This window comes from Bos javanicus, chromosome 7, assembly GCF_032452875.1.
Source record: "Bos javanicus breed banteng chromosome 7, ARS-OSU_banteng_1.0, whole genome shotgun sequence".
NCBI lineage: Eukaryota > Metazoa > Chordata > Mammalia > Artiodactyla > Bovidae > Bos > Bos javanicus.
In genome coordinates, this window is record NC_083874.1 from 40,344,037 (window position 1) to 40,371,036 (window position 27,000).

The 27,000-nt window shown below is 40.0% G+C and overlaps 1 protein-coding gene across 1 annotated transcript in view; it reads right to left on the bottom strand.

The window, feature by feature from the left end:
- Positions 1 to 8,422: 8,422 nt before the first annotated feature.
- The window catches only part of LOC133252100 (olfactory receptor 2H2-like), a 31,313-nt gene continuing 12,735 nt past the window's right edge, over positions 8,423 to 27,000 (bottom strand). Inside the window, exon 2 of the mRNA XM_061424822.1 lies at positions 8,423 to 9,509. Coding sequence (XP_061280806.1) covers positions 8,549 to 9,509 — 961 coding nt within the window. The 3' untranslated portion in view covers positions 8,423 to 8,548. The remainder of the gene's footprint in view (positions 9,510 to 27,000) is intronic.

Genomic DNA, 27,000 nt, shown 5'->3' on the forward strand with positions numbered 1-27,000 from the left:
TTCAATTGTAATGAATGAGGGAAAAAATCCCTCTAATTCTGATGGTTGAAATTTCAGTTCTGGTAAGACAGGAGGTTGAAAATCATGCAAAGGAAAATTTTAGAGTAGATGGAGCCTATATTCATAAATAGAAGTATTATGTAGAAAATGCATTTTGCCTTCAGTTTTAAGAATTTGTCTTGGATATATCTCATCACAAGAGCATTTCATCTATCACGCTTCACACAGCATTAACTCATTAATATGTATTGATTAATTACTTTTCCACACATGGAGAAACTCTTGAACCACATGGAATTGTTCAAGATAGAAATACTACTTCCTTTTTCAAGTGAGTCATCTAGACCTTGCTTGTCAAAGTATAGCCATTGGATTTCTGAAAAGAGTGAAAGTTAGTCACTCAATCATGTCCAACTCTTTGCAACCCATGGAGTATAGCCCTCAAGGCTCCTCTGTCCATGGAATTCTCCAGGCAACAATACTGGAGTGGGTTGCCATTTCCTTCTCCAGGGGATCTTTCAGACCCAGGGATCAAAACTGCTTTTTTACATGAGCTAACTTTTTTTCATGGTAAGACTCTTTCAATAGGGAAGCAGTATGTAATTTATATTCTGATGCAAAGTCTTTGTCTTTGTCGTCTGTAGTACCAGCACTTTTGAGTAACTCCAGTCTCAATATTTGTATTTTTGCATCTTAGTAAAGTGAGGTATTGCAGACTGCCTCTCTGCTAAAAATACCTTGACATTCAGGATAAAATATAATTAGAAACACACAGTTAAGCTGGAAAGATAGAAACATTTCTGTGCACTAGGCTCTCAAAATTGAACTAAGAGTTTACCTCTCAAAGGTCAAGAGAAATATCTGAATAAAGACCCCACAGTATAACTATTAACTTGGAAAAATCCATGAAGTTTTCCTCACTAGGAGAGCTAAAAAATAAGTAAAGATGATGGATAGAAAATCAATATGCAAACATCAACACAAACAGTTAGAAAGAAATCATTCTTTCCAACCATCATAGTAAAAATTAAGTCAGGCATGAAGCAGCAATGGGTGCTAAAACCTAATAGGAAATTTAAATGATGAGCAGGATTCTTGTGTAGTCTGAAATTATCTTTTTACATTGGCTAATCAGTTGCAAAAGAAAAATACTAACTATATAAAAAGCAGAAACTAGACAGTACCCTGACCATCTAATAAAAAATATCAGGGAGGGCAGATGGACGCCTTCTTTCAGGTAAGATGACTTGAGGAGAAACTGATATCAATTATTGCGTGTTTCTGGTTGAGAACCCAAAATTTAATTAGCAAACACCACACAAACTCCAAATGAGGAAGTTCTATGAAAAGGTAAAGGAGACTATATTCAAGAATGTCAATGTCAGTGTTAATAATGGGTAGATGTTGGGGTGGGGGAGTTATTAAATTATCCTTTAAACTGTTCCTGTTCATGCATCTTTTATGTACATATGATGTTATTTCCAAATAAAAAGTTTAAATAATTAAAAAGAAATACTATTTCTAAACACCTGCCACTTAAAATATAACAAAATCCTATTAATCATAGCAATAAAAGTTATTAAGTGTACAGGAAAAAGAAAAGCAAAGATAATTTTTGTCACCATCCAAGTGTACAAATCCTAAAAGATGATGCTGTGAAAGTGCTGCACTCAATATGCCAGCAAATTTGGAAAACTCAGCAGTGGCCACAGGACTGGAAAAGGTCAGTTTTCATTCCAATCCCAAAGAAAGGCAATGCCAAAGAATGCTCAAACTACCGCACAATTGCACTCATCTCACATGCTAGTAAAGTGATGCTCAAAATTCTCCAAGCCAGGCTTCAGCAATACGTGAACTGTGAACTTCCTGATGTTCAAGCTGGTTTTAGAAAAGGCAGAGGAACCAGAGATCAAATTGCCAACCTCTGCTGGATCATGGAAAAAGCAAGAGAGTTCCAGAAAAACATCTATTTCTGCTTTCTTGACTATGCCAAAGCCTTTGACTGTGTGGATCACAATCAACTGTGGAAAATTCTGAAAGAGATGGGAATACCAGACCACCTGGCCTGCCTCTTGAGAAACCTGTATGCAGGTCAGGAAGCAACAGTTAGAACTGGAAATGGAACAACAGACTGGTTCCAAATAGGAAAAGGTGTACGTCAAGGCTGTATATTGTCACCCTGCTTATTTAACTTCTATACAGAGTACATCATGAGAAACGCTGGGCTGGAAGAAGCACAAGCTGGAATCAAGATTGCTGGGAGAAATATCAATAACCTCAGATATGCAGATGACACCACCATTATGGCAGAAAGTGAAGAGGAACTAAAAAGCGTCTTGATGAAAGTGAAAGTGGAGAGTGAAAAAGTTGGCTTAAAGCTCAACATTCAGAAAACGAAGATCATGGCATCCGGTCCTACCACTTCATGGGAAATAGATGGGGAAACAGTGGAAACAGTGTCAGACTTTATTTTTCTGGGCTCCAAAATCACTGCAGATGGTGACTGCAGCCATGAAATTAAAAGATGCTTACTTCTTGGAAGGAAAGTTATGACCAACCTAGATAGCATATTCAAAAGCAGAGACATTACTTTGCCAACAAAGGTCTGTCTAGTCAAGGCTATGGTTTTTCCTGTGGTCATGTATGGATGTGAGAGTTGGACTGTGAAGAAGGCTGAGCACAGAAGAATTGATGCTTTTGAACTGTGGTGTTGGGGAAGACTCTTGAGAGTCCCTTGGACTGCAAGGAGATCCAACCAGTCCATTCTGAAGGAGATCAGGCCTGGGATTTCTTTGGAAGGAATGATGCTAAAGCTGAAACTCCAGTACTTTGGCCACCTGATGCAAAGAGTTGACTCATTGGAAAAGACTGTGATGCTGGGAGGGATTGGGGGCAGGAGGAGAAGGGGACGACAGAGGATGAGATGGCTGGATGGCATCACTGACTCGATGGACTTGAGTCTGGGTGAACTCTGGGAGTTGGTGATGGACAGGGAGGCCTGGTGTGCTGCGATTCATGGGGTTGCAAAGAGTCGGACACGACTGAGCGACTGAACTGAACTGAACTGAAGTCTACAAATTAAATTGAATTGAATTACTACATCCACTGTAGTCATTGACCAACAGTGCACTCTGTGCTTCAGACAGAGGAAATTAAAGATGACTACAAGATGCTTTGTGTTGTGGGCAAACAGTTTTCTTAGTTAGATGTATCTCAGGAAGAATTTTAATAAACCCAGTTTCTTTCATCTTACCTTACATAAAAAAGCACAGTAATCATTAACTTGAGATATTTTTTCTTTGTGACTAGCAATAATCTTTTACCAAGATGTATTCTTAGCTACACTCATTCCCTAAGGCCTTCAGTTTTAAGAATTTGTCTTGGATTTATCTCATGTATACTGGCTTCTTCCCCTACCTCTTTGGAGCAGTTCCTCAGAGGTATCTGAGAGGCTGTCTCCTGGGCTAAAGTCCTCAGTAAGATCTTGAATAAAATTTAACTTGTATATTTTTCTTTCAGTCAATATTCACCTGGAATAAATGTCTTAAAAATTGTATAAAAATCATACAAAAGAAGACCTGAATGAATGGAGAGATTGAGAGATATGTCATATTCATGGATGGGAAGATTCAGCAGCATTCACTGCTGATTATCCCTCCCCTCAAACTAAAATTCAGTGCAATTGTTATTAACATACTGACAGAGATTTCCACAGAATTGAGCAAGATAATGTTTAAATGAATATGAAAAATAAGAATCAAAGCATATCTGGAAGAAACTCAACAACATAGTAGAACTTGACACACTAGAGATTAATAACTGACTGATGTAATATAAACAGGATAGAATTCATGCACAAGCATAGGCATGCATGGTAATATGATTTATGACACCAAAAACGTTGAGAAAAGGAAAGACTAGTCAATGAACCTGACTGGGACAAGCAGCCATGTACATAGAAACATTATATTTCTGCCTTATATAATACAAATAAATTACAAATGTAATGAAGACAAACTTTAAAAGCAAAGCTATATGTACAACAATGTGACTATAGTTAACAATACTGAATTGTATCCTTGAAGTTTGCTAAGAGGGTAGGTTTTAAATGTTCTCAGCTCAGGCAAATACACATGTATACACAAAAGGAAAAGTGCAACTATATGAGATAATGAATATGTTAGTTAGCTTGATTGAGATGATTGTTTCACAATGTATGTATGTGTGCATGCTCAGTTGCTAACTGACTCTTTGTGACCTCATGGACTGTAGCCCACCAGGCTTCTCTGTCCATGGAATTCTCCAGGCAAGAATACTGGAGTAGGCAGTCATTCCCTTCTCCAGAGTATCTTCCTTATCTAGGGATCAAACCTGGGTCTCCTGTCTGCTTAACAGAGAGAAAAGCCACATTCAAGAATACTGGAGTGGGTTGCTATTTCCTTCTCCAGAGTATCTTCACAACCCAGGGATTGAACCCTGGTCTGCATTTGCAGGCAGATTCTTTACTGTCTGAGCCACCAGGGAAGCCCATTCAAGTCTTACATCAGATTACTTTTAAAATTCTTTACTCAGTTAAATCTATCCTAAACACAGTCAATCCTGACAATGCACAAAACACTTTCCTCAGGGTCCACTTTCCAAAAACCTTCCCATCATTTTCTATATATATCACTTAATTTTTTTCTCTTCAGAAATAGTCAGCTTTAAGACAGAGTTACTGTCTTCTCCCTTCATAAAATACAATTTCATTCCTTGTATCTTCTTTACTGAAAACACACATTCTACTTTCTTTAAAAGTTTTTTCCACATTAAGTTCACCTTTCCTGTTAACAAATTTGTAACAGAATAAGGTCTTATTTGATCTCTAGTAAATATAGGTACAACAGAAGTTCTGTACTTAACATTGATGACTCTAAAGACATGTATATATTAATTCAACAAGGTTAAGCCACATTTAGTACTAAATATGAGTTTAGTACTGAATATTTTCCAGATGATATGAACCTGAAATTTATTCTGGCTGGATTATTTTCTATTTCTGAGTATTTGTATAAGCACTCAATTTCCTTTAAGCCAATTAAATAGAACTCTTTTGAATTAATTTTTGGCAATACCATGCAGCGGTAACACACAAATTCTTAACAATCACACACACACAGAGGTCTCATAGTTCCCATTACAAAATTTCAGCCTTGAGTCAGGTACAATATCATAAAACTCATCAGCTACAAACTGTTGGATTGCAATTAGGCTTCTGGCAGATGGAACAAATCAAACTCATTTTTCTAGACGGCTAAATCTTTTTACTAATATTTACAGAAAAGACTGGTTTACCTGATGGTGCAGTGGTAAAGAATCCACCTGCCAGTGCAGGAGAGGTGGGTTTGATCTCTGGGTCAGGAAGATCCCCTGCAGGAGGAAATGGCAACCCACCCCAGTATTTTTGCCTGGGAAATCCCATAGACAGAGGAGCCTGGAGGGCTACATTCCCCAGGGTCACAAAAGAGTTATGGAGAACAGTGTGGAGATTCCTTAAAAAACTGGAAATAGAACTGCCTTATGATCCAGCAATCCCACTGCTGGGCATACACACTGAGGAAACCAGAATTGAAAGAGACACGTGTACCCCAATGTTCATCGCAGCACTGTTTATAATAGCCAGGACATGGAAGCAACCTAGATGCCCATCAGCAGATGAATGGATAAGAAAGCTGTGGTACATATACACAATGGAGTATTACTCAGCCATTAAAAAGAATACATTTGAATCAGTTCTAATGAGGTGGATGATACTGGAGCCTATTATACAGAATGAAGTAAGCCAGAAAGAAAAACACCAATACAGTATACTAACGCATATATATGGAATTTAGAAAGATGGTAACAATAACCCTGTATAGGAGATAGCAAAAGAGACACTGATGTATAGAACAGTCTTTTGGTCTCTGTGAGAGAGGGAGAGGGTGGGATGATTTGGGAGAATGGCATTGAAACATGTATGATATCATGTATGAAATGAGTCACCAGTCCAGGTTCAATGCACGATACTGGATGCTTGGGGCTGGTGCACTGGGATGACCCAGAGAGATGGTCTGGGGAGGGAGGAGGGAGGAGGGTTCAGGATGGGGAACACATGTATACCTGTGGCGGATTCATTTTGATATATGGCAAAACCAATACAATATTGTAAAGTTAAAAAATAAAATAAAATAAAATAAAATAAAAAAAAAGAATCTATAGGGAATTCTATCAAGCAGTCCATCACATCAAAGACCACCCAAGGCTTTACATTATTTAGGTAGATGGTATCTTTAGTCAGAGCTACTTTTTGATTCCTTCAGTCTTCTGATTGCAAAACTATCGATGGCCCAGGGGCCACCCACCACTCTCTGGCATCTGGGGCATTCCTTCTTCCAATGTGCTGCTTGTTTGCCAGGGTCTCCTTGATCGCAATCCTCATCCAGTGCCCCTTTCATCTGCATGGGGTACACTAGTCCTGCCTGGGTACTTGTAAGCCGGCTGGTCTGCCAGGGCCAGATTGGATCAGAAAAACCAGCTTCCCCTTTGGGGCTCTCTGAGCAGAAAAAGCTACTTCCAACATTTGGGCCTTTAAAATATTTCTCTGGGTGCATTCAGCATTTAAGGCCATATGCTTATTATTGAAACTGAATAAGCTAATTGGAACAACTCACACTGAAGTGATTCACAAATCACTTTCTGAATTTTGTGCCTGATGTCTGGGGAAGACTGGCCTATGGAATCCAAAAGGGCCTGTCCTTCAGGAGAGGAGGAATCTATGTTTGTATACTTTTAAAAAATCTCCACTTGTCTCCTTTGGAATACTACAGGATTTTCATCCGACCCCTATTGGACCTGTTTTGCCTTTTCATATTTAACAAGTTTTACTGTAAATTTCTTCATACCTTCTATTAAATGGGTAATCATATGGTCCCATCTATTTCTATCAATTGAATTCACCAAGTAATTCCATTGTGGATTTCCCTCACGGATGGCCTCATTCCCAACTAAGTATACTGACTGCATGGTCCTGTAGGGAGGGTCTATTAAAATGTCCTCTATGTACTTCCTGGATTTATCCCTCCAAGTTACACATGCCTTAACTTCTTTTTGGGTTCTATTACCTAAATGCAAGGCCATGAAAATTTGAACACAGTGTACTTCATTCCATTTTCAATTTCCGAACTGATATTGTGGCCAAACTGGGTGACATAACTTAATAAGTTTTTCCCTTCTTCATTCCTGTTGTTCAAATTGTTCCCAGTCCTGGAATATCTGGCCCAGAGACCTATCAGCCAGAATTGATGCAGCCTGCAATGGCACCCCACTCTAGTACTCTTGCCTGGAAAATCCCATGGACGGAGGAGCCTGGTAGGCTGCAGTCCATGGGGTCGCAAAGAGTCGGACACGACTGAGCGACTTCACTTTCGCTTTTTACTTTCATGCATTGGAGAAGGAAATGGCAACCCACTCCAGTGTTCTTGCCTGGAGAATCCCAGGGACGGGGGAGCCTGGTGGGCTGCAATCTATGGGGTCGCACAGAGTCGGACACGACTGAAGCGACTTAGCAGCAGCAGCAGATCCATTTTTAGGGCCAAAACTGAGGTGATGTCATTAGCTGTGAAAATTGGTCAAGATTTCCACTTACTATTATAGATACTATCCCTTCGAAGGCAGTCTCCCAACCAGGTATTACTAAAAGAAACAGCACAGAAGGTAAACCCGACAGTGCTGACAATGAGCGGGAGTTGGTCTAACTGGTCTCCATTGAAAGAAAACCTTTGCAGGTAGAAAAAGCCTGTCCAGGTGACCTTGCTTGTTGCTTGGTGGCATCTTGAGGTTGCTCTTTTCAATAGTCAGATTTAGCAATTTCAGTCATTTCCTTGTGCTTCCTTAGTGCTAGGGGTTGTAGCTACTTCCTTTTGCCTTTCCTTCCTTCAATAGCTAGTTAATAATTTCTTATAATAAGTTCTCTCTTTTAATAGAGACACAGACATAGAGAACAAACTTATGGATTCCAAGGAGGAAGGAAATGGGATTAATTGGAAGATCAGGATTGACATATATACACCACTATATATAAAACAGATAACTAATAAGAAGCTACTCTAGAACGGGGAACTCTACTCAGTGTTCTGTGGTGATCTAAATGGGAAGGAAAACTAAAAATGAGGGATATATGTCTATGTATAACTGATTCACTTTGCTGTATGGCAGAAACTAACATAACATTGTAAAGCAACTATACTCCAATAAAAACTGAAAAAAATAAAATATATGGTGTCTATTATGTGCTGGTAACCTGATGGGAGCAATGTTGCACTTCCATTTAAATTTAAGAACAATATTGCAGGATGCATCAGATTTTAGTATTGATGGATCTTCTGTCTGGACAAATAAGGCTTTTGACCTTTCATATTCTTGTTGATAATTGAGAGTTCCCACAAAAGAAATACCACATATTTAATGCTGTGAGCAACTGAACTGGACAAAGGCTGACAAATTAGCTCATGAATCTGAGCTGATTTGCTTACTGCACATTGGATGTTCTGTCTTTCCCAAATAGCCTCTTGAGAGCCCCCTTCATGTCCTTGTTCCTCAAGGTATAGATGAGAGGGTTGAGAGTGGGGGTCACCACAGTGTAGAAAAGAGTTAGAAACTTTCCTCCCTTCCGGGAAAAATGGCTTCGGGGCTGGATGTAGACAGCAGTGACTGTGCAGTAGAAGAGGAAAACAACCACCAGGTGAGAGGAACAGGTTTGGAAGGCCTTCCTCCTCCCTTCATGGGACTGGATGGCCAACACTGTCCGGGCAATGTGACCATAGGAGATAAGGATGAGCAGGAGTGGCACCATCAGGAAAACAGAGCCAATAACAGAAATCTGGAGCTCATTGGAATGTGTGTCCCCACAGGCCAGACGGATCAGTGCAGGGACTTCACAGACAAAGTCATCCACCCGGTGATGATGGCAAAAGGGGAGCTTCATGGTGGTGGGTGACTGCACCAAGGTGCCAAATATCCCACTTGTCCAGACCAAAAATGCTAGCTTGTGACACACGTGAGGCTGCATGATGACTGTATAGTGTAGGGGTCGGCATACTGCCACATATCTGTCGAAGGCCATGACCAGCAGCAGCACACACTCAGCAGCTCCCAGTCCCAAGAAGATATAGAGCTGGACTGCACATCCCAGGTAGCTGATGGTCTTGTCTGGGCCCCTGAGATGGACTAGCATCTGGGGAATGCAGCTGGTGGTGAAACAGAGGTCCAGGAGGGAGAGGTTGGTGAGGAAGAAGTACATGGGGGTGTGGAGGTGGGGGTCTAGGTGGAACAGAAGTATGATTGTGGTGTTGCCCATTAGGGTGACCATGTAAGAGATAGACACAGTCACAAAAAGGGTCATTTCAAGGCTGGGGTTATCTGAAAAACCCAAAAGGATGAAGTCATCTGGGATGGTGTCATTGACATGTCCATCTAGTGCCCATCTGGGACTGCAAGAAGCAAGACATCAATTAGAATATCACCTAGAGGTAGCAGAGAAAAGTGATTTGTGATTTTAGAAAACTGTCTCTATTATCCTATATTAATATTTTTTCTGATGTTTTGCTGACCTTTTATTCATCCTGTTAATTTTTGGATATTTTCATCTGTTCATTTCTTCAAACTTGGATAATTCTAGCATTTTCCTAGAAGCCAAGAATATGGTAAGTGAATGTTCAAAATTAACCCTTGCCACTACAGTCAACTACATGCTAAAAACTGGACAACCTACAAGAAATGGAAAAATTCTTAGAAATATACAAACAACCAAGACTGAATCAGGAAGAAATGGAAAATCAAAATAGACCAATTACTAGTCAGGAGATTGAATGAATAATCAAAACTCTCCCAACTAAGAAACACCCAAAATCAGATGGCTTCCCTGGTGAATCTTATCAAATACCCAAAGAACAAATAATGCCAAACCTTCTCAAACTCTTCCAAAAAATCAAAGGTGAAGAAAAACTCCCATACTCATTTTATGATTCCAGCATTACCCTGATACCAAAGTCAGATTCTAGATATGCTACTGGAAGAGAAAACTAAAACCAATATCCCTGATACCTATGGGTGAAAAAATTCTCAATAAAATGCTGGTAAATCAAATTCAGCAGCACATTAAAGAATCATGCACCATGACGAAATGGAATTTGGCTTTGGGATGCAAGGATAATTCAACATAGGTACATCAATCAGTGTGATACAACACATTAATAAAATGAAATGATAAATCATATGACAATCTCAATAGATACAGAAAATCATTTTATAGAATTCAACATCTGTTCATGATAAAACTTTTTAACAAATTAGGTATAGAAGGAAAGTATCTCAGCATGCTGTGCTGTGTTTAGTCACTCAGTCATTTCCGACTCTTTGAAACCCTATGGACTGTAGCCTTCCAGGCCTCTCTGTCCATGGGAATTCTCCAGGCAAGAATACTGGAGTAGGTTGCCAGGTCCTCCTCCAGGGGGTCTTCCCAACCCAGGGATCGAACCCAGGTCTCCCACACTGCAGGCAGAGTCTTTACCATCTGTGCTACCAGAGAAGACCATGAATACTGGAGTGGGTAGCCTATCCCTTTTCCAGGGGATCTTCCTGACCCAAGGATTGAACCAGGGTCTTTTCCTGTATTGCAGGTGGATTGGTTACCAGCAAGCTACCAAGGAAGCCTATTTCAGCATAATAAAGGCCATATATGGCAAGTCCACAGCTAACATCATACTCAATGGTGAAAGTTTGAAAGCTTTTTCTTTAAGATTAGGAATAATACAGGGGGTTCACTCACTTACCACTTATAGTTCTACAAGTCCTAGCCAGAGGAATCAGGCATGAAAGACACACAAAAGGCAATAGAATTGGAAAGGATTCCAATTTGCAGATGATTTAATTCGAAGATGATTCAATTCTGTGTTGCTGTTCATTTGCCAAGTCATGTCTGACTCTTCACAACCCCATGGACTGCAGCATGCCAAGCTTCCCTGTCCCTCACCATCTCTTGGAGGCTGCTCAAATTCATGTCCATTGAATTGGTGATGCCGTCCAACCATCTCATCCTCTGTTGTCCTCTTCTCCTGTCTTCAATCTTTCCCAGCATCAGAGTCTTTTCCAAAGAGTTGGCTTTTCACATCACATGGCCAAAGTACTGGAGTTTCAGCTTCAGCATCAGTCTTTCTGATGAATATTCAGGGTTGATTTTTTTTAGGATTGACTCGTTTATTCTCCTTTCTGTCCAAGGGACTCTCAAGAGTCTTGTCCAACACACAATTCAAAACCATCAATTCTTTGGTGCTCTGCTTTCTTTATGGTCCAGCTGTCACATCCATACATGACTACTAGAAAGACTATTGCCTGGATTATATGGACCTTTGTTGACAAAATGATGTCTTTGCTTTTAACATACTGTCTAGTTTTGTCATAGCTTTTTTCCCAAGAATCAATCATCTTTTAATTTCATGGCTACACTCACCATCCACAGTGATTTTAGAGCCCAGGAAGAGGAAATTTGGCACTGCTTCTACTCTTTCTCCTTCTATTTGCCATGAAGTGATGGGACCGGATGCCATGATCTTCAGTGTTAGTCGCTCAGCTGTGTCCAACTCTTTGTGACCCCATGGACTGTATCCTACCAGGCTGTTTTGTCCATGGAGTTCTCTAGGCAAGAATACTGGAGTGGGTTGCCATTTCCTTCTCTAGTCATGATCTTGGTTTTTTAAATATTCAGTTTTAAGCTGGCTTTTTCACTCTCCTCTTTCATCCTCATCAAGAGGTTCTTTAGTTCCTTTTCATTTTCTGACATTAAAGTGGTATAATCCGCATGTCTGAGGTTGTTGATATTTCTCTGAGCAATCTTGATTCCGTCCTGTGTTTCATTCATCCTGGCATTTTGCACGATGTACTCTGCGTATAAGTTAAATAAACAGGGTGACAATAAACAGCATTGTCGTACTACTTTCTTAATTCTGAACCAGTCAGTTGCTCCTTACAAGGTTCTAACTGTTGCTTCTTGACCCATATATGGGTTTCTCAGGAGACAGGTAAGATCTTCTGGTATTCCTATCTCTTTGTTTTCCACAGTTTATTATGATCCACACAGACAAAGGCTTTAGCGTAGTCAATGAAAGAGAGGTAGATGTCTTTCTGAAATTCCCTTGCTTTCTCTATGTTCCAACAAATGTTGGCAATTTGATCTCTGGTTCCTTTGGTTTTTCTAAATCCAGCTTGATTAACAGCCTAGTCCAAGTGGCATGCAAAATTCATAGATGCTAATACCTGTTTGCAGGGCACTTAGTATTCACAAATCATTTTGCCTCCATTTAATGACCAAAACACTGGTGTTCTAAATAAAACATATACAATGTGGCAGCTATTTACTTGCCAGTGAATGACTGTTGCTTTCTGGTTTTATTGATATGTATTTTCAAGAGAGGAGTAAAAAAAATCCACAGTTACAGCAATTGAGAGCTAACTAAAGTTCTGAACATCCAGAGTCAGATTATTTTAAAATTGTTGACTAGAAGTTGACTTTCTGTGCAATGATATCATAGTAGATCTTAAGAACTAATAAAGATGCTAAACCTTTGGAAATCTCCATGTAAGTATGAGACATTTTACTCTATAAGAAATGACCTCCTAAGTTCTAATAACAGAAGGTTCTGTGACAATAACATAGCCTTCTTTGGAAAAATCTAGATGAGAAATGAATTGTGTGAGGGAAGAAAAATAATTATTACTTAATAAGAAAGTTGTTTTAATGAGTCTAAGCTATTGTTATTTTGATCAATTGCTATTTTAATAAATATATATGTATATCTGAATCAAATGTTATTTTAATATATGTATGTATGAATCTGATGAGTCTGAATCAATTGTTATTTTAATATCATATATGTATGTATGTATATGTGGTGTTACTATCCATCTTAGAATTTAACACTGAGTGAAAAAGTAAAAGTGTTGGTTGCTCATTTATGTCCAACTCTGTGCGACTCCGTGGACTGCAGCCCACCAGGCTCCTCTGTCCATAGAATTCTCCAGACAAAAAATACTGGAGTGAGTAGCCATTTCCTTTTCCATGGAGTCTTTCCCCACCCAGGGATAAAACCTGGGTCTCCTGAATTGCAGGCAGATTATTTACCATCACCAAGGAAACCTTAAAACTCAGTAACTACTGAAAAAACAGCCTTCATTTTCAACAATTTATCATATACTTTTTCAGCAAATCAGGCTATTAAAGAAAAGGTGTAATCTGCAAGCTTAGATTCAAAGTATATCTTCTTATTTGCATCCCCTATGTGTTTTTAAATAAAGAAACCTTAAATATATGGTTAAAAAAAAATAAACCCAGCTTGAATATCTGGTTTTCTCAGTTCGTGCAATGCTGAAGCTTAGCATGAAGGATTTTGAGTATAACCTTACTAGCATGGAAGATGAGTGCAATTGTCCGGTGGTTTGAATATTCTTTAATACTGCTCTTCTTGAGAATTGGCATGAGGATTTATCTTTTCCAGTTCCGTGGCTACTGCTGGGTTTTCCAAATTTGTTGAAATAGTGAGTGCAGCACTTCGATAGCACCATCTTTTAGGATTTTAAATAGCTCTGCTGGAATTCCATCACCTCCATTCACTTTATTGACAGCATGTCCTAAGGCTCACTTGACTTCACACTCCAGAAAGTCTGGTTCTGGGTGAGTGACCAGACCATCGTGGTTGTCCAGTTCATTAAGATTTTTTTTTGGTACAGTTTTTCTGTGTATTCTTTCCATCTTTTCTTTATCTCTTCTTCTATTAAGACTTTACCTTTTCTGTCCTTTATTGTGCCCATCATTGGATGAAATATTCCTTCGATATTTCCAGTTTTCTTAAAAAGATCTCTGCTCTTTCCCCTTCTGCTGTTTTCCTCTATTTCTTTGCATTATTCATTGAGGAAGGCCTTCTTGTCTCTCCTTGCTATTCTCTGAAACTCTGCATTTAGTTGGGTGTATTTTCCCCTTTCCCCTTGCTTTTCATTTCTCTTCTTTCTTCAGCTATTTGTAAAGACTCCTCAGACAACCACTTTGCCTTCTTGCCTTTCTTTTTCTTTGGGGTGGCTTTGTTCACTGCCTCCTGTACGATATTATGAACCTCTGTCTGTAGTTCTTCAGGCACTCTGTTTATCAGATCTAATACCTTGAATCTATTTGTCACTTCCACTGTATAATTGTAAGGGATTTGATTTAGGTCATACCTGAATGGTCTAGTGGTTTTCCCTAGTTTCTTCAATTTAAGTCTTAATTTGGCAATAAGGAGTTCATGATCTGAGCCATAGTCAGCTCCCGGTCTCATTTTTGCTGACTGTATAGAGAGCTTCTCCATCTTCGGCTACAAAGAATTTAATTGATCTGATTTTTGTACTGACCATTTGGTGATGCCCATGTGTAAAGTCATCTCTTTTCAGAAAATGGTGTTTACTATGACCAGTGAATTCTCTTGGCAGAATTCTGTTAGCCTTTGCCCTGCTTAATTTTGTACTCTAAGGCCACACTTACCTGTTACTCCAGGTATCTCTTGATTTCTTATTTTTCATTCCAATCCTCTATGATGAATAAGAAATTTTTTTTGTTATTAATTCTAGGAGGTCTTCATGAAGTGAAATGAAAGTCACTCAGTCATGTCTGACTCTTTGCAACCCCACGGACTATACAGTCCGTGGAATTCTCTAGGCCAGAATACTGGGGTGGGTAAGCCTTTCCCTTCTCCAGGGGATCTTCCCAATCCAGGGATAGAACCCAGGTCTCCCACATTGCAGGCAGATTCTTTACCAGCTGAGCCCCTATCCCCTATCCAGTGTATCTTCCCTACCCAGGTATCAAACCAGGGTCTCCTGCATTGCAGGTGGATTCTTTACCAACTGAGCTATCACGGAAGCCCAAGGTCTTCATAGAACTGATCAACTTCAGCTTCTTCAGCGTCGGTGGTTTGGGCATAGACTTTAATTACTGTGATGTGGAATGGTTTGCCTTGGGGAAAAAACCAAGATCATTCTGTCATTTTTGAGGTTGCACCCAAGCACTTCATTTCAGACTCTTGCTATTCCATTTCTTCTATGGGATTCGTGCTCACAGTAGTAGATATAATGGTCATCTGAAGTAAATTCACCCATTCCCATCCATTTTAGTTCACTAATTTCTAAGATGTCATTTTACTCTTGCCATCTCCTGCTGGACCAGGTCCAGTTTACCTTGATTCATGGACCTAACATTCCAAGTTCCTTTGCAGTGCTGTTCTTTACAGCATTGGATTTTACTTTCATCACCAGACACATCCACAACTGAGTGTCGTTTCCAGTTTGGCCCAGGCACTTCTTTCTGGAGCTATCAGTATTTGTCCTCCGTTCTTCCCCAGTAGCATATTGGACATCTTCTGACCTGGATGGCTCATCTTTCAGTATCATATTGAAGAAGGGAAGAAGCAGATCGCCCAGACTGAACTAACTCCACCTTATGCTTCTGCTAAGTCACTTCAGTCATGTCTGACTCTGTGCGACCCCATAGACGGCAGCCCACGAGACTCCCCCGTCCCTGGGATTCTCCGGGCAAGAACACTGGAGTGGGTTGCCATTTCCTTCTCCAATGCATGAAAGCGAAAAGTGAAAGTGAAGTCGCTCAATCGTGTCCAACTTTTAGTGACCCCATGGACTACAGCCCACCAGGCCCTCCATCCATGGGATTTTCCAAGCAAGAGTACTGGATTGGGGTGCCATTGCCGTCTCCAACTCCACCTTATACTTTTAATGAACTCTGGACTACACATCTGGTAACCATGGAGATAATATACCAGTGGGCGAGCAGGCCTCCTGGATGGATGAACACTAGACCAGGCTGACCTCATACCTAGACTTCTTAGGAGAAGAATATGATAACTTACTATGTTATTGAATACCTTCTGTAATCTTAATGGTACTTACTGATGTGGGCTACACTGCATAGCTAGTTGGCTTTCAGAATGTGAAACATGACTGTAACTTAATTATATCTCCTTCTAACATTTTCCAGAGCAGACTTGAGAAAATTGGGAATGTGGGCTTGGGTACATACACACTAGGTATAAAAGGCAGACACAAAAAATGGTCAGGGTCCCTGGCTAAAGAGGAAACTCTGCCCTGGACCTGCTGGTGTAATAAACTGCACTCCACTATCTGCACTGTCCTTCTGAGTGAGTTTGTTTCCCGGGGTGTTTGGCTACAACAATATCTTTTTGCCTTTTTATACAGTTCATGGAGTTCTCACGGCACATATACTGGAGTGGTTTACCATTCCCTCCTCCAGTGGATCATATTTTGTCAGAACTCTCCACTATGACCCATCCATCTTGGATGGCCCTGCATGACGGCATGGTTCATAGCTTCATTGAGTTATGCAAGCCCCTTTGCTACAACAAGGCAGTGATCCATGAAGGGGAATTTTATGTATAGAAAATCCTAAAAGCACCATCTAAAAACTATTCAATCAAATTAACAAAGTCATTAAAGTTTCAGGATACAAAGTTAATGTACGGACACAACTGAGCAACTATCACTTTCACTTTGAGGAAAAAGAACAAAGTGAGAAGTTTCACACTTCCATTTCAAACTATAGTATAAAATTAGGAAATTAAACAGTATGAGACTGGCAAAAAAACAGACTAATGAATAATTGGAATAGAACGCAGAGCCCAAAAACAAACTTAGTACATACTTTTAACTAACATTTGCCAAGAGAGCCAACAATAAGAGAGCTCAATAAATGGTGCTCGGAAAATTGAATATTCATATGTAAAAAGAACGAAACTTTTTTATACAGCTCACAAAGCTTAATCCAAAATAGATTAAAGATTTAAGTGTAAGACTTGAAACATAAAACTCCTGGAGGAAAACATAGGGAAGAAAACCCCATAGGTCTTTGCAATATTAAAAATGTGACACCTAAAGCATAAATAGCAATATAAAAAATAAACGTGACTACATAAAACTAAAATACTTCAGCACAGCAAAAAGAAATGTTCAACAAAATTAAAAGATAACCAACAAAATGGGAGAAAAAAAAGACTTGCAAATCCTTTATCTGATAAGAGGTTAATATCTAAAATATATAAAAAACTCATACTACTCAATATCAAAAAAAAAAAAAAAGAGCAAAACATCGCCCGAAATCCCAACCAAGCAATCAAACAAACAAAAAAAAAGACACCAAATAATCCAATTAAAAATAGGTAATGAACCTGAAATAGATTTAAGGGCCTAGATCTAATAGATAGAGTGCCTGATGAACTAAGGATGGATGTTCGTGACATTGTACAGGAGACAGGGATCAAGATCATCCCCATGGAAAAGAAATGCAAAAAAGCAAAATGGCTGTCTGGGGAGGCCTTACAAATAGCTGTGAAAAGAAGAGAAGTGAAAAGCAAAGGAGAAAAGGAAAGATATAAGCATCTGAATGCAGAGTTCCAAAGAATAGCAAGAAGAGATAAGAAAGCCTTCTTCAGCGATCAATGCAAAGAAATAGAGGAAAACAACAGAATGGGAAAGACTAGAGATCTCTTCAAGAAAACTAGGGATACCAGAGGAATATTTCATGCAAAGATGGGCTCAATAAAGGACAAAAATGGTATGGATCCAACAGAAGCAGAAGATATTAAGAAGAAATGGCAAGAATACACAGAACTGTACGAAAAAGATCTTCACGACCCAGATAATCATGATGGTGTGGTCACTGACCTAGAGCCAGACCTCCTGGAATGTGAAGTCAAGTGGGCCTTAGAAAGCATCACTACGAACAAAGCTAGTGGAGGTGATGGAATTCCAGTTGAGCTATTCCAAATCCTGAAAGATGATGCTGTGGAAGTGCTGCACTCAATATGCCAGCAAATTTGGAAAACTCAGCAGTGGCCACAGGACTGGAAAAGGTCAGTTTTCATTCTGATCCCAAAGAAAGGCAATGCCAAAGAATGCTCAAACTACCGCACAATTGCATTCATCTCACATGCTAGTAAAGTAATGCTCAAAATTCTCCAAGCCAGGCTTCAGCAATACGTGAACCATGAACTTCCTGATGTTCAAGCTGGTTTTAGAAAAGGCAGAGGAACCAGAGATCAAATTGCCAACATCCACTGGATCATGGAAAAAACAAGAGAGTTCCAGAAAAGCATCTATTTCTGCTTTCTTGACTATGCCAAAGCCTTTGACTGTGTGGATCACAATAAACTGTGGAAAATTCTGAAAGAGATGGGAATACCAGACCACCTGACCTGCCTCTTGAGAAATTTGTATGCAGGTCAGGAAGCAACAGTTAGAACTGGACATGGAACAACAAACTGGGTCCAAATAGGAAAAGGAGTACATCAAGGCTGTATATTGTCACCCTGCTTATTTAACTTATATGCAGAGTACATCATGAGAAACGCTGGGCTGGAAGAAGCACAAGCTGGAATCAAGATTGCGGGGAGAAATATCAATAGCCTCAGATATGCAGATGATACCACCGTTATGGCAGAAAGTGAAGAGGAACTCAAAAGCCTCTTGATGAAAGTGAAAGTGGAGAGTGAAAAAGTTGGCTTAAAGCTCAACATTCAGAAAACGAAGATCATGGCATCCGGTCCCATCACTTCATGGGAAGTAGATGGGGAAACAGTGGAAACAGTGTCAGACTTTATTTTTCTGGGCTCCAAAATCACTGCAGTTGGTGACTGCAGCCATGAAATTAAAAGACGCTTACTCCTTGGAAGGAAAGTTATGACCAACCTAGATAGCATATTCAAAAGCAGAGACATTACTTTGCCAACAAAGGTTCGTCTAGTCAAGGCTATGGTTTTTCCTGTGGTCATGTATGGATGTGAGAGTTGGACTGTGAAGAAGGCTGAACGCTGAAGAATTGATGCTTTTGAACTGTGGTGTTGAGGAAGACTCTTGAGAGTCCCTTGGACTGCAAGGAGATCCAACCAGTCCATTCTGAAGGAGATCAGCCCTGGGATTTCTCTGGAAGGAATGATGCTAAAGCTGAAACTCCAGTACTTTGGCCACCTGATGCGAAGAGTTGACTCATTGGAAAAGACTCTGATGCTGGGAGGGATTGGGGGCAGGAGGAGAAGGGGACGACAGAGGATGAGATGGCTGGATGGTATCACTGACTCGATGGACATGAGTCTGAGTGAACTCTGGGAGTTGGTGATGGACAGGGAGGCCTGGCATGCAGTGATTCATGGGGTCACAAAGAGTCGGACACGACTGAGTGACTGAACTGAACTGAACTGAATGAACCTTAATAGATATTTTCAAAGAAGATATACAAAAAGCCAATAGGAACACAAGAAAATGCTAAACATCACAAGCTATTAGGGAAATGTAAATCAAAATTACAATGATATATCCCCTTACATCAGCTAGAATGACCATCACAAAAAGACAAGTGATAACAAATGCTGACAAAGATATAGAGAGAAGGGAACATTTGTGCACTGTTGGTGTGATTGTAAACTGGTGCAGACATAATGGAAAACATACATGAGATCCTCAAAAAATTAAGATTAGAACTACCGTATGATCAAGCAAATCCACTTCTGGCAATACAGCCAAAGGAAATGAAAGCAATAACTCAAAAAGATATCTACACTCCTATGCTAATAGTAGCAGAGTTTACAATGGCCAAGACCTGGAAACAACCTGTCTGTTGAATGAATGGGTAAAGCAGCTGTGATATATATATATATATTTATAAATATAGGAAATCCTATTTATATTTATATATATGGATATATATATCCTATATATATATATATATATAGGATTTCCTATATATATAGGAAATCCTACCATTTGCAGCAATGTCATTGTATCTTGAGGACATTATGCTAAGTGAAATAAGTCAGACAGATCAGATCAGATCAGATCAGTCGCTCAGTCATGTCCGACTCTTTGTGACCCCGTGAATCGCTGCATGCCAGGCCTCCCTGTCCATCACCAACTCCCAGAGTTCACTCAGACTCATGTCCATCGAGTCAGTGATACCATCCAGCCATCTCATCCTCTGTCGTCCCCTTCTCCTCCTGCCCCCAATCCCTCCCAGCATCAGAGTCTTTTCCAATGAGTCAACTCTTCGCATCAGGTGGCCAAAGTACTGGAGTTTCAGCTTTAGCATCATTCCTTCCAAAGAAATCCCAGGGCTGATCTCCTTCAGAATGGACTGGTTGGATCTCCTTGCAGTCCAAGGGACTCTCAAGAGTCTTCCTCAACACCACAGTTCAAAAGTATCAATTCTTCGGCGTTCAGCCTTCTTCACAGTCCAAGTCTCACATCCATACATGACCACAGGAAAAACCATAGCCTTGACTAGACGAACCTTTGTTGGCAAAGTAATGTCTCTGCTTTTGAATATGCTATCTAGGTTGGTCATAACTTTCCTTCCAAGGAGTAAGCGTCTTTTAATTTCATGGCTGCAGTCACCATCTGCAGTGATTTTGGAGCCCAGAAAAATAAAGTCTGACACTGTTTCCACTGTTTCCCCATCTATTTCCCATGAAGTGATGGGACCGGATGCCATCATCTTCGTTTTCTGAATGTAAGTCAGACAGAGAAAGACAAATACAGTATGATATCATTTAAATGTGGAATGCAAAAAGAATGAAACACAACTCCTATAAAAAGAGATCAAATTTGTTGTTACCAGAGGCAGAGGTTGGGGGAATAGGAATTGGAATAAGGTTGTCAAAATGTACCAACTTCCAGTATAAGATAAATGAATAGTAAGGGATATAATACAACATGATAAGTATAGTTAACATTGTTTTATAATGGGCTTCCTTGGTGGCTCAGATGGTAAAGAATCTGCCTGTAATGCAAAAGACCTGGGTTCAGTTCGTGGGTCTGGAAGATCCCCTGGAGAAGGGAATGGCTATCCACTCCCTGGAGAATTCCGTGGACAGAGGAGCCTGGTGGGCTATAGTCGATAGGGTTGCAAAGAGTAGGACATGACTGAGCAATTAGACTCTCACTTTATGATGTACATGAAAGTTACTAAGAACAGATCCTAAGAGTTCTTATCACAAGGATAGGATTTTTTTCTCCCTTTTTCTTTTTATACTATCTATACGAGATGAAGCATGTAATCATTTCATAATGTATGTCTGTCAAACCATTATGCTGTACACTTTAAACTTACGCAGTGATGTATGTTAACTATAACTCAGTAAAACTGCAATAAAGCCTCCACAAAACACCTCAACCCTTGCCATCCTTCGGTAGTAGCATTAAATGATTCTTCTAATCTCTTCTTTGGAATCAAGGCTGCCCTTTAGCTTCTATGTAAGTGGTTTTGATTGAAATCTGTTTACTCTAACTGGAACTCTGCACCCATCCCACTCCCTCTACCACCCCCCTCCCCGAAAAGCAATCCATTTCTGTACTCATCCTGAGGCATATCTACTCTTTGCTAGTGAGCAGAATTCGACATCTAATGTTGTGTCACTGAATGGCATTTCCATCAAGCAGTAATGAAGCCACCAAGATTTTGTGAGCTGATACGTACTTTTTGTCAGTGTGTGTGCAGGTGCTCAGAGGTTGGCAACAAGCAGCCTCTTAGATACTCTCTTCCCACATCTGGAAAAGCCTTGGCTAATTGATCTTCCTTCCAAAACATTTTAGCTTATAAGATATGCTTGTCCCATTTTACCCCCAACTCCATGGAGCTGCCTGTGATTTTTTCCTAATAATACATGTCTATGTGCAGCCATGAAATTAAAAGACACTTATTTCTTGGAAGGAAAGTTATGACCAACCTAGATAGCATATTCAAAAGCAGAGACATTACTTTGGCAACAAAGGTCTGTCTAGTCAAGGCTATGGTTTTTCCTGTGGTCATGTATGGATGTGAGATTTGGACTGTGAAGAAAGCTGAGCGCTGAAGAATTGATGCTTTTGAACTGTAATGTTGGAGAAGACTCTTGAGAGTCCCTTGGACTGCAAGGAGATCCAACCAGTCCATTCTGAAGGAGATCAGCCATGGGATTTCTTTGGAAGGAATGATGCTAAAGCTGAAACTCCAGTACTTTGGCCACCTCATGTGAAGAGTTGACTCATTGGAAAAGACTCTGATGCTAGGAGGGATTGATTTTACTGATGGTGTTGCTTGTGAGAGGTGGGTCAGAAAAAGGGTAAGGACATCCTACCCTTCACTGCAGGTCTTTCCTCTCTAACCAGCACTGGGTGGTCTAATGGGCTGCACTTAGGATGTAACCTCCGCCAAAACCCTGAGGTGCCGGCTTTGTGGTTCCTCCTCAGGATGCTGGTCCCTAACTTGCCTTTCCTCCCCTGTCTTTCTACTTATCTAGTCTTGATAATTCATGGAAACCCCATTCAGGGCCTAAACTAAAGGAAGTCATGGTTACAGGTGGTGGAGAAGAATAGAGAATCCATGTATATGATCCTATACTCCAGGAAAACATAAAAGAGAAAACTAACAACGAAAGAGGTAGTCATTGACGGAAGGGCAATGTCTCACCTGGACTTTGTGCATATTTTGGGGAATCATAAAGTGTTTCTGAGTCAGATATAATATAATGATATAAAGTATGGCATAGGAGAAATAATGAAGCTTTTCCACTCCCTGCTAAACACATAAGCTAAGTGCATGCCCAAACTTTCCCTTGTGTTACTGGCAGTGTTCCCTGGCATTTTCCTCTTCATTACTCACTACTAGCAGTGCAGGTCCAGCTTCCCTCATGCTAGGATGCTGCAGCAAGTCCTGAGCTTCACACACAGTCCTCTGGGAAATGGCTGTTCTCTCATCCTCCTTCTCCTCCATCTGCTTAGGACCTTCACTTTCCCATAGCATAAATTTAATTAATTAGATGAACAGTCATAACTAGGTCCCCTCCTCACCCTGCTAGGGATCTCTGATTATTTCCCATCTTCTGATACCTCCCCACAGCCCTGCCATTAGCTAGCATCATGCTGAACCTGTCCTTGTACAAGTGCAGCGAGCTTCTTTCCGATGCCCTCTGGCTACTCTGATGATCATATCATCATGGTGCCTGCCACCTCTGAGGCCAAATGGAGATTAGTGTTATTTCAGCTACTTGAAATCTAGGAAAATGTTATCTTGGTTGCTATCAAAGACTTTAATATATTCACATTTCTATCCTGGTCTAAATCTTAAATACTTGGATTGCTGACAATTTCAGTTTGTATCACCCAAGCACTCCTACTGTAGTTCTCTTACATTAATAGTTGATAATTTTAAAAAATGCATCCTATCTATTTATACTTTTATTCATCTAATTTCATACTAGATTCATTTTCATTCTCATGTGACAATTATCTATTGTGTTCTCTTCTAAATAGCAGTCCTAAATGTTGACATATTGTGACAAATCTCTGGTATCAGAAACTCCAAGTAAATACCAAATTGCTCTGCTCATTATTCACAGATATTACTTTCTCTGGCTTCCAAAAATGCATAGAACTTTCAATTAGGGGAAATATACACAATGAGCTTGAGCCCTTTGAATAAGAAAGTTGTCATATATGCCTATGAGATTTTTACTTCCCTGAGACAAGAACTTCACCTAATTCATTTCAGCATCCCTCTAAGGGACTTTCAAAGTAAAGCACTCACTAAATATTTATCACTTTGCAACTTCAGTTAAAAAGGTGCCATTTCTTTTCTTTTTGCCCATTTTTTAACACTTAGGACAACAGTGCCATTTCTGACCACTGGTTTTCAAAGCAGGCATCATAACAGTATCTGTTTCTCATTAATACTTTTCAGTAATAATGCCGATATTAATTATTGCTCAATATTTGTGACTACGTTTATTTACTTTCTAACTGATATTATTTATCCCAAAACAGTCCTTATGATGCATTTCTGTATCAATATAATTTTCTTCAAGGAGGAATTTATGTTTCATTCATTTTCTCATTACCTTACTCCAGCCTGTGATCGATTCAGGTAGGAGATACCTACTTGGAGCTGGAAGCTGAATCTGGAATGTGCTAGCTTAACATGGCACTATGGAAATGTATGAAGGGAAGAGGTAGTTTCTGGGCCATGCTATAGTAGGGATGTAGCAAAGGTAGATTAAGTTTCCTTCTGGTGAATTCTGCCTTCCGTTTACCATATTCCTTGACTCCTTAGCTATATATATGTGTGTGTGTATATATATATATATATATTCATCTAAATGATCTCTGTTCCCTTGTAGCTCCAAGTTTCTCTTTTCCAACATAACATGCTACTGATACATGCTCTGCACTTCTGATAGGGGAAGTCTCTAATGTTAGGTGTCATGAGATCTGTGTGGTAATCCTACTTTATCTTCTAGGGGAGTACTCAGCTATCACTTAATGGCTCCATGAAGAGTTTATTTTGTTCACCACTATGAATATTCAAAAGCAGAGACATTACTTTGCCAACAAAGGTTCGTCTAGTCAAGGCTATGTTTTTTCCTGTGGACATGTATGGATGTGAGACTTGGACTGTGAAGAAGGCTGAGCGCTGAAGAATTGATGCTTTTGAACTGTGGTGTTGGAGAAGACTCTTGAGAGTCCCTTGGACTGCAAGGAGATCCAACCAGTCCATTCTGAAGGAGATCAGCCCTGGGATTTCTTTGGAGGGACTGATGCTGAAGCTGAAACTCCAATACTTTGGCCACCTCATGTGAAGAGTTGACTCATTGGGAAAGACTCTGATGCTGGGAGGGATTGGGGGCAGGAGGAGAAGGGGACGACAGAGGATGAGATGGCTGGATGGCATCACTGACTTGATGGATGCGAGTCTGAGTGAACTCTGGGAGTTGGTGATGGACAGGGAGACCTGGCGTGCTGTGATTCATGGGGTCACAAGGAGTTGGACACGACTGAGCAACTGAACTGAACTGAACTGATGTGTTTATTTGTGGTTTATTTATTTTGGGGCTTCCCTAGAGGCTCAGACAGTCAAGAAATCTGCCTGTAATTCAGGAGACCTGGTTCAATCCCTGGGTTGGGAAGATCTCCTGGAGAAAGGAATGACTATCTACTCCAGTATTCTGGCCTGGGAAATCCTCTGGACAGAGGAGCTGGTGGGTGACAGTCCCTGGGATCTCAAAGAGTTGGACATGATTGAGCGAGTAACACTTAATTACTATGTGTTTATTTGAAATATATTCACTTTATCTGTAGCCTCTAATTTAATAATTTATAAACAATGAAATATAATATTTCCAGGTCTAGGATTATATTGTTCTAGAAACCCTGGTCCTTGTACTTGAAGCTCAGAAAGCATCATCCATTATCTGTGTTGCAGCATCCTATTCTATAATGGCAAATCTTCAGTCATACAATGTTTAGTCTATCAGTGATAAACTTCTGAAACTCTTTATTTTCACAGATGTTGTGACCCTTCTAATCAAAGCTCCAGCTATTCCTGTCAATCTTCGCAACACTGGTTATTACAAATCCTTGAGGACCCAAGAATTTGTGGAAACTTCTTTTACTTGTTTTGTTCTTACCAGAACCTATGTTTTTTCCAGAGCACTCTTGAGTGAACAAATGTAGATCCACTTGCCATAAAGTATTCCCATTACATAATGACATCATTGATGCTGAAAGCTGGCATGTACACCGGGGCAGAGATTATAGAGAGTGAGGGGCAATAACAGATCCCAGGAGGTGGAAAATGTCGATTGACTTTATCACCTTTCTGGTTCTCAGTTGCCATGTATTAGCAGTCTGGAGCCCCACTTTTTGCCATTCTCCATGAACTCTCCTTAGCCTTTCTTGGTTTTGAGAAATTCACCCGTCCTGGACCACATACTCTGCATGACCAGTAGAGCTGATCATCTGGGGAGAATTGTCAGAATACTGCAATGCAAAAGCATCAGTCTTAAAATCTATTGGTTTGAGTGGAACTGGGCTCATCCTTGGTGAATTCACATCTATCTCTACTACTTATTTGGAAAATAATTTAATGTAAAATGAATACAAAGCATTACACAAAAATCATAAAGTTGTGAAGCACAGATAAACTGTATCTATTGTTATAAACTTTTGGTTATAACACAAGCTAATTGGTAGTAAAAGTGTCCAAAATGATTACAGAAAATGTTGATTTGTATGTTTTCCTCACTTTATAAATCCAGGCAAAGACAGACAAATCACTGACAAAATTTTCAAACAAAGACCATTTTCTCAGGCAGAGCATATTGGATATTTAGGGCAGTGAAATTATAGTACAATACTATAATGGTGGATATGCATGATTATACATTTATTAAAATCTATAGAATGTACAACACCAAGAGTGAATCTCAAGGTAAACTCTGGGTTTAGATGATAATGATTTATCAATGTAGATTCAACAGTTGTAGCAAATGTACCACTGTTGTGTGGGATGTTGATAGTGGGGAGATTATTCATGTATAGGGGGAGTGAATATATGGGAATTTTTTACCCTCAATTTTGCTGCGAACCTAAAATTTCTCTGAAAATGAATTATATTAATTAAAAAGTAGCATTCCCACAAATATTTGTATGCTATCTTCCACACACAAAAAATGGTAATCATTCTCATTGGGTTTCATTCAGCTGCTGCTGCTGGTGCTGTTGCTTCAGTCGTGTCCGACTCTGTGTGACCCCATAGACGGCAGCCCACCAGGCTCCCCCGTCCCTGGGATTCTCCAGGCAAGAACACCGGAGTGGGTTGCCATTTCCTTCTCCAATGCATGAAAGTGAAAAGTGAATATGAAGTCACTCAGTCGTGTCCAACTCTTCGCGATCCCATGGACTGCAGCCCACCAGGCCCCTCTGCCCATGGGACTTTCCAGGCAAGAGTACTGGAGTGGAGCGCCTTTGCCTTCTCCTCATTCAGCTGACCACTGTTAAATCTAAATTAGTCTTTTAGAAAGAGAAATATTGCTTTTATCCTTTGACTAACTGTTCCACCTTCAAGTACTC